A 13,708-nucleotide genomic window follows, 5' to 3' on the forward strand; every position below is an offset into this window, starting at 1 on the left:
AAAAATTAAAAATAAAAATAAAAACAAATGAACAAACAAGAGTCATTCTAATGGATATGAGGTGGTATCTCATTGTGGTTTTGATTTTCATTTCTCTGATGCCTATATCTTTTCATGTGCTGTTGGCCACTTGTATATTCTCTTTGGAGACATGTCTATTAAAGTCCTTTGCCCAATTTTAATTTGATTGTAAAATTTTTATTGGATATCACTTTAAAGAGTCACCTCTTCATCTGGTAATGCTTCTCCTGACACATACAGTGGCAACACTGGTATGAGGCTGCCAACAGGACTGGCACTGCTGGCTCACAATGTCTCTTGATGTAAATGTACCTAGACACGTTCGTGTTGGTTTTCTGAAAGTGTGTGGCCAGCTCATGGCACTTGGATTTCAATTCATGGCAGTGTGGGGGGCATATATATCATGCTGAAAGAAGGGGCTGAGAAGGTGGTCTAGACCAGGATTAGCCTGCAGGCCACCCTCTTAGGCTCCGAATGGTATTTATATTTTTAAATGACTGGACTAAATATCTAAGAATAGCCTCAATTTTGTTTCTTGTCCCACAAAGTCTAGTATATTTACTATACAGCCTGTCAAGAAATTGTTTACTGACTCCTAATCTAGAAGAACTCCTAAGACCTCTTATCAGGTAGTATAAGCTTTAACATATAAAGAAATAGTCCAGCCCTGACAGGTTTGGCTCAATCGATGGAGCGTCGGCCTGCGGACTCGGGGGTCCCGGGTTCGATTCCGGTCAAGGGCATGTGCCTTGGTTGCAGGCACATACCCAGTGGGGGGTGTGCAGGGGGCAGCTGATCGATGTTTCTCTCTCATCGATGTTTCTGGCTCTCTATCCCTCTCCCTTCCTCTCTGTGAGAAATCAATAAAATATATTAAAAAAAAAAAAAAAAAGAAATAGTCCAGGTGGTGTGGCTCAGTGGTTGAGCATCACACCGTGAACCAGGAGGTCATGATTCCATCCCCAGTTGGGGCACATGTCCTGGCTGCGGGCTCAATCTCCAGTGTGGGGCATGTAAGAGGCAGCTAATCAATGACTCTCATCACTGATGTTTCTCTCTTCCCTCTCCATTCCTCTCTGAAATTGATCAATCAATATATATAAAGAAACATTCTTGGTGGTATCTGAATGTTTTCCTGAAACATCAAAATCACTAGTAGTATGTGAAATAAAAGAGGAAAGTGCACACCACCTGGGTGGCCCTCATCTTACCCAATCCTGCCTCACATTTCACCTCTCCTCACTAGGGAGAGGGATAAGGCACCTCAGGAGCATGTGAGGCTTATAAGGGAGTCTGACCAGCCAAGCATGACCAGCCACGTGGCAACCCTCTCTAAACCACACTGATCCCTTCAGGCTTAATAAGGGGCGGAAATCTAAGTCCACTCTTGGAACTCCAGGGAAACAACAGACTATGGATCCAAGTCAGGGGTACTATCCTCACCCCCCACTAAAACCAAGAAGTACAGATTCCCCAAGGCCCCAGGGCCCGGAAGCTGCCTGGCTGGGGAGTGTGGTATGGCACTCCTCACTCACATGCCTGAGTACACACATTCGTGTGCAAACACTCCTAGCTCCCACTAGCCCCTCTCCTGCCAGCTGTGAGCTGGCAACACCACAAACTGACCTCTATAGCTGGGTTGTTAGTTTCTCCCTCTACTACCTGTAAAGTTTTAATATAACATTAACTTCAAAAATACATTTGACCTCGCCCTGGCCATCATGGCTTGATGGTTGGAGCATCAGGCTGCACACCTGAGGATCTTGGGTTTGATTCCTGGTCAAGGGCACATACCTGGATTGCAGGTTTGATCCCTGCTTCCGGTTGGGGCAAGAGTGTGAGGCAACCCATTGATGTGGCTCTCTCACACTGATGTTTCTCTCTGCTCCCTCCTCTCTATCTTCCCTCCTTTCCACTCTCTTAAAAATAAAAAAGTCTTGCCGAAACCGGTTTGGCTCAGTGGATAGAGCGTCGGCCTATGGACTGAAGGGTCCCAGGTTCGATTCCGGTCAAGGGCATGTACCTGGGTTGCAGTCACATCCCCAGTGGGGTGTGTGCAGGAGGCAGCATATTGATATTTCTCTCTCATCGATGTTTCTGACTCTCTATCCTTCTCCTTTCTTCTCTGTAAAAAATCAATAAAATATATTTAAAAAAATAAAAAATAAAAAAGTCAGCCCAGCCAGTGTGGCTCAGTGGTTGAGCACAGACCTATGAACCAAGAGGTCAGGGTTCAATTCTGGTTAGGGCACATGTCCCAGTTGTGGGCATGGGTTGCGGGCTCAGTCCCCAGTAGGGGGCGTGCAGGAGGCAGCCAATCAATCATTGATGTTTCTCTCTCTCTCTCTCATCTCTGATGGTTCTATCTTCCTCTCTGAAATCAATAAAAATGTATTTAAAAAAATAATAAAATAAAATCCTCACAGCTTCATTTAAAAATCCTATATAATAAAGAGGGAATATGCAAATTGACCATCACTCCACCACAAAGATGGCTGCACCCACAGCTGAGGCCGAGTTCCCATAACAAGCCTTAAGGAGCAATCAGCAGGGACCTGAGGCTGAGCGCCCCCCCCCCTGCCCTCCTGTGGGGTTGATGGGGGACCTCAGGCCATGACCCCAACCCAGCAGGGCTTGACAGGGGACCTCAGGCTGCGCCCCCCGCTCAGCAGGGCTTGACAGGGGACCTCAGGCCATGCCCCTGCCCCGGCACCGGGACAGGGGACCTGAGGCCGTGCCTCCCACCCTGTCAGTGCTTGACGGGGGACCTCAGGCCATGCTCCCCGCCCTGGCACCAGGCCAGGGGACCTGAGGCTGTGCCCCCCACCCTGGCGCCAGACCAGGGGACCTGAGGCCGCGGCCCCACCCAGCGGGACTTGACGGGGGACCGCAAGGTGCGCCCCTGCCCTGGTGCTGGGCCAGGGGACCTCAGGCTGCGCCCCCCCCGGAGACAGGCCAGGGGTCCTGAGGCTGCACCCCCCCCTTTCGGCGGGGCTTGACAAGGGTGGGACCCGCCGGGTCTGGGTCTCGCACGATTCTGAGGCACACATGGGTGGGTGGGGACTTGACTCTGGGTCCCGTGGTGCACCCCAGACTCTGACAGGAGGAAAATTTTCATATACATTTTACTAATTTTCTTTCATCTCTGACACTTCTATTATAGAGAAAGGGCAAATAGCAATATTCAAGTATTTCCTCTAATTAATCCCCTTTTAATGTGCACGAATTTTATGCACCAGGCCACTAGTAATAAAATAAAAGCATTGAGGTTTTAAAAAAGTTTTGGCCTTAGAAACCGTAATTAAGTTAAAGCAGTAGAGAGTAGCTGGGACAGAGAAGGCCCACATCCCATGTCAGGTGATACAATGGGAGGAGTGCAGGGTGTCCTCGTCTTTAGCTGGCACAGGACTGAGGTCCTCCAAGGTCACCAAGCCCTCACTTCCAGTCAGGACCTCTGGATCCTGCTGGGCTCAAAAGGGGCAGGGCCTCCCTGCACCCAAGGGTACCCTAAGCCTACCTTAGGCACCACATCACTGGGTAAACAGTTCCCTCTCCACCTGTGTTCTACACACTCACTATATAAAGTCTATCTGTGAGCTGCTGAGCTGATCAACAGCCACAAGGGTTTTCTGCCAGAGACAGTTCCATACACCCCACTACGGAACTCAGACGGTGAGCATCAGAGCAGTACGAAGAGAGGTACCTTCATTACCACAGAGGAAAAGCAAGTACATTCAAAAACTACCGCTCAATGTGCTGGAAAAACTATACCACAGTTTTTACTCCAAACTTCGTAAGCATCATACCACTCAATAAGAAATAGACCTTTCTGTCCCTGTCTCTCAGACAGCAGGTACCAGGGGCCCTTGCCACTCACTGTCCCTTGGTCTCTGCACATCTGGATCCTGGTCCTTCAGGTCTCAGTCTATAGGGCAGGTCCCAGGGAGGCCTCCCCTGATCCCATCTGGGGGAACCCAGTGAGGCCACTATGCCTGTCCTGCTCCCTGCTATGACCCTAGCACCCAGAACTGAGTCCACATCCCAGGAAGCCCTCATACTAGTGTTGGTTAAATAAATACGTCTCATCCAAAACACAAAAGCTGTAAAGTGATTCATAATTTGTTCTTTTTTTCCCAAGGTTTAAATATAAAAGAGGGAGTGGCCCGAGGCAGAAACCTCTGAGTCCTGCCTCAGGGAAAGGATAACAGAAGATTCAGCCTCCCCCAACTTTTGAAAAAGTTTCAAAATGAAGTGCCCATATACCTGGCACCTGAATCCATTTCACCACAACTGCTCTTTCTTTCTCACTCTGCACACATACTTTTATTTTCCTGATCCACTTCAGAATTGTGGGGCCCAGGACAATAGCTTTCTCCCCATAATCATAATAGAGGCATACCATGTTTTATTGCACTTTGCAGATATTATTTTTTGTTTTTGTTCTTTTAATAAATTGAAGGCAAAATCTCCCAACAGCAAAAAGATTACAACTTACTGAAGACTCCAATGATGGTCAGTCTTATATAGTAATAAAGTATCTTTAAAGTAAGGTACGTGCATTACTTTTTTAGACATAATGCTTATTGTACACTTAATAGGCTATACTGTAGTATAAACATAACTTTTATACACATTGGGAAACCAAGACAGTGGCATGACTGACTTCACTGCAGTGGTCTGGAACTGCACCTACAAGTATCTCCAAGGCATACCTGTACAGACATCACACTCAGGAGCAACACTGATATAATACTGCTATCTAATACTCACAGGCACATTTCCCCAGTGTCCTAATAATGTCCTTTATGGTTGTTTAAATTCAAGATCCAGTGAATGATCACACATTATTGGTGATGTCTCTTAGCATCCTCTAATCCATTAGTTTTAACCACATGAAATTGGAGCTGACCATTTTGGATTTACAATGAAGACATGGTCCCACCCAACAGAGAGTTGAGTTCTAGATAAAAGGTACTCCCCATTTCCCCACCTGAGTGGACCCTTGTTCTGATCAGCATGCTGAGTCCACCTCTGTAATTCATTTCCATGCTCCGAGGGTACTGGACATGCCCCCAGTCACCTTGGGCTGCCTCTTGTCTGCCCAGCAAAGGAGCCTGAGGACTGAGTAGGAACCCACCCCACACATATAGGGAGAAGAAGCCAAGGTGTATCAAGAAGGCAGGACACCTCAAGGACAATGACCCAACTGGACACCAGCTTAGCGGCATGAAAAGCAAAGAAGGGCTGCCCTGGAGAGCAGGACAGGTAAAGATGACAATCATATTAACACTGGACCTAGAAGGGGTTTGGATCAAACAAAGGTTACACTTTCTAACCAGTGAAGAATCTGATTGTGGAGAAAGGAAGCCCCATGTATCAGAAGGTCCTGAAATACTGTTGATACCATTCACCTGAGAACAGCAGTAAACCTATGAAGGAGAGGTACCTTTTTTGTTTCTAAAAATGCAGACTAAATACTGTACGGCAATGGTTGGGCATTGCTAATTCTCATGGAGCAATCTCAGAAGGAAGCTGAAGTGACACTTTAAAACATTTCAGTGAAGAAAAACATAAAAAGGGGGAGAGGAAAACCTACACAACTGTCAACTCAAGGTAATGAATGGACAGGGTTTACTTTCACTACTTACACATTAGAGAATCCGTAATAAACAGTTTTACACAATACAGGTGGCGACCTGAAATCCCCGGAAGCTCTATCAAATGCCTCCCACCCAAGGTGAGGAGAGCCACCTCTCCAGGCTCACTGTCATCCCTGGCAGCTGAGCTCTGCAAAGAGCTGAAGTAGATAGCCAAGTGTCATCTTCAGTAGTGACAAAGGGCTCAGAGCTCAGCAGGCAGCCTGCATCTGCTGTATGTCTAGAAGCCTCCTGGCAACAGTCCACAGGGATCCTGAGAAGCCTGGCTCAGTTGCCCAGCTTGCAAGCTGCTACTGGACCAACACATATAAAAAGGCACAGGACCCTTTGTAAGCCACAGGTCCACTCGGCCTCCCACATTTATCAGAAGCAGCAGCATTCTGCTCTTGAGGAAAGCTCTTCTGGCAAGAAGAGTTCAAGGACCCCCTGAGACCTGGAGATTCAGCTAGACTCACTGTCCCCTCTGCACTTCCCAAGGCCACACTCTGCTCTGGGTCCCACTAGACACAGCTGGGCATCATGGTTCTACTCTGCGGGCTGGACAGTTCTGCACCACCACAGCTGCCCAGAATCTGCCCCCTCCAGCTTCCATGCTCGTCACTCTTCTGGAGCCTCTCGGTCCAGGAAGGCCTCTTGCCCCTCTCAGGTGCGGCCTCCCAAGGGTATGCTGACTAGCACTATCCTCACTCACACCTCCAATCCAAGGGGAGCCTGCCTCAGCCCTGGGATCCTAGACCCTGATGAAAACCACAGATAGCAACTCGTGTCTGCTCTAGGCATAACTCCTTGTGAGGACTCGGAGGCAACGAGGCGTCCAGTGCAGAACAAGCATATGCCCAGGAGGAGGACTGACCACTGCGGGCGGCAGCCTGGTACCGTGGTAATTCACACATTCACTTGAGTGCACACAGCACACATCCAACCACGGCGCCCTGACTGAACTCTCCTTCTGGCCTAGGCCACACTCTGGCAGGGCAGACCACTCCCTCTTCTGGGCCCTCACCATGCCTAAAATCAACTACAATCTGGGCAGCACCTGTCATTTCTAACAAAGTAGCTGCAGTTGGCAAAGGACTCACTGATTGCTGTGCCTGATGAGGGCACAGCAAGCAGAATTGCTGAGGGCAGGAGTCAAGGACCAGGCTGAAGAGGTTGGCCTGATGGCCTGCACAGAGGGGACAGAAGTAAATGTGAACAGACCTGTGAGGATTCCCAGGCCTCACTTCCTGCCTCTGAACAAGCCCTGTGCAGGGTCCAGCACATGGGAAAGCACATCTCCTTAACATATGATCAGAAATGGCTGAGTAGGGGGTCACCCAATTTCCCTGTTATAGCTGTTGACCAAAGACTATAAAGATGAACAAGAGCCGAAACCGGTTTGGCTCAGTGGATAGAGCGTCGGCCTGCGGACTGAAAGGTCCCAGGTTCGATTCCGGTCAGGGGCATGTACCTGGGTTGCGGGCATATCCCCAGTAGGAGATGTGCAGGAGGCAGCTGGTTGATGTTTCTCTCTCATTGATGTTTCTAACTCTCTATCTCTCTCCCTTCCTCTCTGTAAAAAAATCAATAAAATATATTTTTAAAAAAAAAGATGAACAAGAGCAAAAACGGAGGGGCCTTGTCCTGTGTGGCTCAGTGGGTTCATTTTTGGTCAAGGGCACGTACCTGAGTTGCAGGTTCGATCCCTGGCCCTGGTTGGGGATGGGGGGGGGGGGGGGGGCCACAAGCAATTGATGTGTCTCTCTTACATAGATGTTTCTCTCCGCCCCCCCCCCCATCTTCCACTCTCTCTAAAAATCAATGGAAAAATATCCCCAGGTGAGAATTAATAAACAAAAAATAAATAAATTTAACAATGAAGGAAAGAAAAGGTGGCATGAAGGACAAATCAAAGGCAGCAAGTGACTATGGTGATGGTCAGATAGCCCCGGAAATTTACTAGAAAAACACTGACTTGCACATTTAAAAATGAGAGGGCTCTATAGTATGTGATCATACCTCATTGTAGCTACTAGAAAGATGTCTTTTTCTGGTATGTGGAAGCTGGACTGAGAGAGAACTTCAGTTTTTAGTTAATATTGGTATTGCACTGGCGTTAATTTCCCCCATAATCTTCCTGAATCTGGGTGAAGAAATGGGTAAATTGAGTAAGAAGTCATTTCACTTATTCACCATTAACTGACACAAAACCTTCTTTTATTCTAATTGCTAGTTGAGTTCTCACTATTTGGAAACAAACCTGGGAAATACAACAAGGAGAAAGTGATAGATGAACATTAGCTGGACTCCGGCAAGGTCACCAGTGTCTTATCTCTGATATTCTCAAGGCATGCTGAACTGCATATTCACAGAACCAGATGGAAAAAGTCACTGCTTTTAGGAACCCCTGAACTGTGTCACTCCTCCTCATCGTAAGCTACAGGCTAGTAAGCAGAAGAAAATATGTTTCCCTGATGGTCAAGGATATGTGGGGACAGCCTTCCATGAATTCTGAAGGCAGCAGGAAGTATGGTTTTGAAGAACAGGTTACAACTATTTATTAAAGTATCTTCCCACTTGAAAAGGAAAAAGAAGCCCACGTTTGTGTACTCAGGACTACAACTGAGGAAGAGTCTTTGTGTACCTGGTCACCTGTTTACAGCCACTGGGTTGTTTCCAGTCTGGAGCTCTCATGAACGAAGCTGCTCTAACACTCCGAGCAGGTCCCCATTTGGGCAACTGCCTTGTTTCCCTGCTGGGCCACAGAGCTGTGGGTGACCGGTAAGGTATGAGAGTTCCAAGTGGTATTTCCAACTTTTTAAAAACAAAAAAACAGAGCCACTCCAATAAGTGGGCAGTGGTATCTCCATGTGGTTTTTATCTTACAGTGAGATACAACTGACATACAATAAACGACATGTTTAAAGTGTTTAATTTTATAAGTTGACAGATGTCAATGGCTGTACACACCCGTATTCACCACCCCAAATCCCCTAGTGCCCTTTGCCATCCCTCCTTTTCTTCCCCTCTCTCAACCAGAGACCTGCTTTCTATTACTCAAAGTCCACTAGCACTTTATAGAACTTTTTATCACCAGAATCATATAGAGTACAGACAGACAGTCCCCAGAATTATGATTTTTTTTACTTTATGATGGTGAGAAAGCAATGCACATTCAGTACAACCATACTTTAAATTTTTATCTTTTCCTGGACTAGTGATATGTGGTACGATATACTCTGTGATGCTGGGCAGCTGCAGCAAGATGATTTTGCCCAATTGTAGGCTAATGTAAGTGTTCTGAGCAAATTTACGGTAGGCTAGGCTAAGCTATAGCATTTAGTAGGTTAGCTATATTAAATGCATTTCCAAATTATGGTATTTTCAACTTACAATGGGTTCATCATTTTTGTCAAAGTGCTTTTTTCACTCAGTGTAATTATTCTAAGATGCATCCACACTGTTGCATATATCAACAGTTCATTCTTTATTTTGATTAGGTAGTACTCCCAACTCTTAGATTTTCACCAAAATTCCAATGTTTGGAGGAAAAACAATTGTAGCAACAGTTAAGAAGAAATAATTCAACTAGACAGACCAGAAGGGTTGTAACACCAGCTATTAGGCAAAGAACTTCTGAAACTACCTTTCCCCGTCCTTTGGGGGTGGGGGAAAAACCCACGAAAGGGTCAGCTGTGCAAAAGAAAACTGTCTTAATGACACTTGGCAAGGCTGTGTCCTCACCACTTTTCATCCCAGTATCTGGAGGGACTTGATAAATATCAGTTTCATTTCACAAACAAGAAAATGAGTGTTACTTGAACCAACTCAAGAACTCAGCAGGTGTCACCCCTGCCTGCCATTCTCTCACCCTGGCTGGGACATTCTCTCATTCTGCCTCTAAACAAACTTTCAGGTAAAACCAACTGTGCAAAACTGGCAGTCAGGACTATCGAAAGTGGCTGCACATTGGAAAACAGTCTGGCAGCTCCTGAAGGAGTTACCCAGCAATTTCACTGAAGACATACATCCACAAAGAACCTTGTACACCAAGGTTCACAGCAGCACTATACATAACAAGTAAAAGTGGGGACAACCCCAATGTCCACCAACAGACATGTGGATAAACAAAATGTGATCTGTCCATACAAAACTGGCTACACAACACTTGATGCTTTACAACCACTCATCCAATAAGATCAAAAGGCATTCAGATCAAAAGGCCCCATCATACAGTTAACTCCTGAGGACAAACAAGAAAAATCTTTCCAAATGCTGTAGGTAGCCAATGCCACTAACTAGCAAAGGAGATACAAACTTTTTTTCACTTTGCTATTCTATTCAAACTTTTCTGACCCCAAACTCAGGGCCTCCTCTTGTGATAAAGGATATTACTCCCCTCCCCCAAATACAAATCAAAAGTTAGGCTACAGGAGGATGGGTATCAGGGTTAACTACCAGTAAGGAAGAGCAGTCTCTTTTGATATCATCACAACTCAAGTGAGCTCAACTGCTATGTTTACCTCCAGTGAAGTTTTAAAGCTTTTATTTTGTACAGCTCAGTGTTTAGGTGGAGGAAAATAAATCGATTATTTCAACTGAAAGAGAAGGACATGCCCTCAATTAATCGAAAACACCAAAAACAAAACTAGAACCAGAACTGCTCCAGGTTGGCTATTTTGTATTGGCTACAGTTAAAAAGGATTTGTAATAAAACCATTACCTTTTACAACCCTGACGGACCTAGGGCAGGTCACCCCACAAATGGTGGCACACTGCTCAACCAAGAAATCTTTATCCTAGGGCTTCCAGACACGACAAGGTGAGCACAAGTTACAGACAGCACTTTCTGGTCCATTCATACAGGAATCCAGATTTCATATATGTTTAAAAGTAACAAAACTAAAACTGCTATGCTACATTTTACAGCTGTGGAAACAGAGAAATCTAGAGTCCAGACTACAGGTATGATCACCCACCTCCAGCAGCTCATTCTTCTTTCCAGACCAACTCTCCCCTCTCTCCTTCCTCTCTCCACCACATATAAACAAAACTGAAAAAAACATACATACCTGCACACCTGTTCTCCCTGATGCCCCACCCATCAGACTTCTATTTTTAAGGAATCTGGGGTTAGAATGAGTCAAATGTTTTCTGCTTCTAGAAGGGACTAAAAGAAAGCCCAAGTGGGTGGCCTACCCACGGGAGTGACTCAACCAACTAGACTCCCAACCAGAAAGCAAGCCCCCATCACCCAGGACAGGTTTTGAGTTCATTCTGGCTGAGGAAGGGGTGGCTCCCCCAGCCTTGGCACTGGGTCCTCAGGCCATGGGACACCTGTGACAAGGTGAGCCTTGTATCTCTTGCCTGGCTGAAAATTCAGGAAAATAAATCTGAGGGAAGTGCCAGGCATAGGAAAACCTGCTGAATGGAATCTGAGATCTAGAGGATGATGGTGACATTCCCTGGGACCGCAGCCCAAGACCCTAGCCAGGTCCCGCACAGGTCCAGGAAGTGTACGCCTGCCTGTTATTTCTCATAACCCAAACCCAAATTTAAAATACCCAAGCAGCTTTCGCTAAATGTTCGTATCATTAAAAACAAATGTCCGATGTAGCAGATCCATTTACGTAAAACCCACTATCACTGCCCACTGGAGGAACAAACTCAAACCTAACTTTTCCAAGGCAGGGCTATGGAGTTATGTAACACGACGGTTTCAGCAACAGGCAATTCAAGCAGGAAAAACAAAATGCAACCTGCCTTTAGAATAGCATCAATAGCCAGCGAGTATGGGTTTCTCCACTGGAAGCAAAAACTCCCTTTCTGCTCTAGGAGCCTCCACGCTCCCCTCAACAGAGTCCCTGGGCTTGGGGAAATTTGATCTGGAGGCTCGGTGTGTGAATGCGGGGTGCCCAGATGGCTGCGACCACAGGTGGGGGTGGGGCAGGGCTCAGGTTCCACCGAAGGGGGCAGATCGTCCGGGACCCAGATGGAGGGGCAGGTCACCCCATCTTGGCCGGAGACGGACCTAGGGCAGGTCACCTCGGACAGGCTCAGAAGAGGACTTGTGGCAAGTCACCTAAGACCTGGCCTGAGCTAGATCCGCACCGGGTCTCGGAGGTGCTCAAGGCAGCTCACCCAGACGCAAACAGACCCGGAGCAGGTCTGTCCTGCGCCTAGTAAGGAGTGCGGCAACCGGGATAGGTTACGCTGGACCTGGTCAGAGTAGGGGGTCCTGAAACAGATTACTTCGGACCCGGCGGGAGTGAGGGATCCGGTACAGGTTACTTGGGGGCCGGCCTGGGTCGGGGAACCGGAGCAGGTCCCCAGGAGCTAAGGCCTGGCCCGGTTTCCGGCGCCGCCATGTGCCGCTCACCTGAACGTCAAGCTGTCCGGCCGCAGCGCCAGCACCCGCGCCGACCGGGACTCCCGGGCCGCCACCTCCGGGGCCGCCGGGGCCTCCGGGAGGCGTCTGCGTCTGGCTGGGGAGGGTGAAGTCTGTGAACTCGAACTCGGAGCCTTGTGTGTCGGCGCCGAGAAGCTCAGCCTCCTCGGTGTCCAGGAAAGTGAGCGTCTGCGAGCTGGGCCCGTACGCCTCCACGCTCATGGTGCCAACGCGCAGGGCCCGCAGGCCGGCTCCGCGCTGCACTCGAGCCCGCCGCCGCGCTAAGGCCTAGGCCGCAGGCCTCGGGCCGCAGCCGCCGCCTCGCCCGCGCCCCTGGACCGAACAGAAACGCCCACCGCGGCGCGAGTCGGGCCGCGAGCCGCCGCCGCCACCACCTGTGAGCCCCTCGACGTCGCCGCTCCTATCGTAGCCGCCGGCCGCTCGCAGACCCCCACAGGAACGGCTACCACTGCCGCCGGCGTTGTGCGCGTGCGCGAACCTGACGCCAGCGCAGGTGCGCGTGCGCGATCCCGACGTCGACGCAGGCGCGCGCGCTCATTGCCGACGCCTCCAACCGCGCCGGGACGCTCGCCAAAGCAAGTCGACAAGACGCGCAGCGCGCACGCGCAAGGGCGGGGCTTCCAACTGCCTGCGCGTTGGCTGCGGGAACACGTGGTCCCGCCCCAACCTCTGCTCGGTGATGCCGGGGCGGCGGGCTTTTGGGACGCATGGTCTTCGTCCCTTGGGTTAATTGAGCACTAACCGAATGCCCTACGTAGGTGGAACACCCAGTTGTCGAGGCTTGGCGGGACGGTGTAGTCCTCTCTCTCAGAGACGTCCCCTGTAAACTGGAGGTGCCTGCACAAAAATAGGTATTCAGTGTGCATTTGTTGAATAAATGAATCAGGACCTTCCTTAGCACGGAGCCTGGAGCACGGAATGGTGTCGGATGCTTCGGACAATAATACTACGGGGCAGTATATAGCAAAGTGGTTGGGAGCACTTGCTCTGGGGTGAAATCCTGACCTGGCCACCTACCGGCTGTGTGATTTTGTACAAGTGACTTCACCTCTGAGCCTTGAGTTTCCTGGGAAAGGGAAATAATAACCATTAAGATGGGATAAAGAATAAATGAGCTTGCCTGGCCGGTCAAGGGCACGTGTCTGGGTTGCACGTTCGAGCGCCAGCCAGGGAGCAGGGAGTGTGCAGGAGGCAAGCAATGGATGAATGTCTCTCTCAATATATGTTTCTCTCTCTCTCTCTCTCTCTCTCTCTCTCTCTCTCTCTCTCTTTCTCTCCCCCCCCCCTTTCCTCTCTCTCTCTGAAAATCAGTGGGAAAAAATATATCCTTGGGTGAGGATTAACATCAAAAAAGAATAAATGAGCCACTAGTTACTCCCTTAATATTTATGAAGTTCCACGTGGACAGGGGTTGGCTTTGTTCATCACAAGGTCTTCCTCATGCAGAGAATAATAACCACATATCAAAGGTGCTCAGTAAAAGGCTGTCCAAGTTCAGCCACTGATTTATGAACCTCAATCTCCTTAATTTTCCAAAAAGGCTCAGCTTCCTTTTTGGAAAGTGTCTTGGAGAACCCCCCTACTTCCCTTTCTGTCCCAAGATTCTGGGGCCCTCTAGATATGGACAGTCAGCTCACAGGAC

At 48.6% G+C, this 13,708-nt stretch overlaps 1 protein-coding gene across 2 annotated transcripts in view; it reads right to left on the reverse strand.

Annotated features, from left to right (window-relative positions):
• Window positions 1-12,557, reverse strand: part of UPF1 (UPF1 RNA helicase and ATPase) — a 43,134-nt gene extending 30,577 nt beyond the window's left edge. Inside the window, exon 1 of one of the 2 annotated variants that reach the window (XM_059696134.1) lies at window positions 12,037-12,557. In XM_059696134.1, the coding sequence (XP_059552117.1) occupies window positions 12,037-12,267 (231 nt within the window). In that variant the 5' untranslated portion in view covers window positions 12,268-12,557. The remainder of the gene's footprint in view (window positions 1-12,036) is intronic. The other variant, XM_059696135.1, reaches the window with a different exon arrangement.
• Window positions 12,558-13,708: the final 1,151 nt, after the last annotated feature.

The sequence above is a fragment of the Myotis daubentonii genome, chromosome 5, assembly GCF_963259705.1.
Source record: "Myotis daubentonii chromosome 5, mMyoDau2.1, whole genome shotgun sequence".
Lineage (NCBI taxonomy): Eukaryota > Metazoa > Chordata > Mammalia > Chiroptera > Vespertilionidae > Myotis > Myotis daubentonii.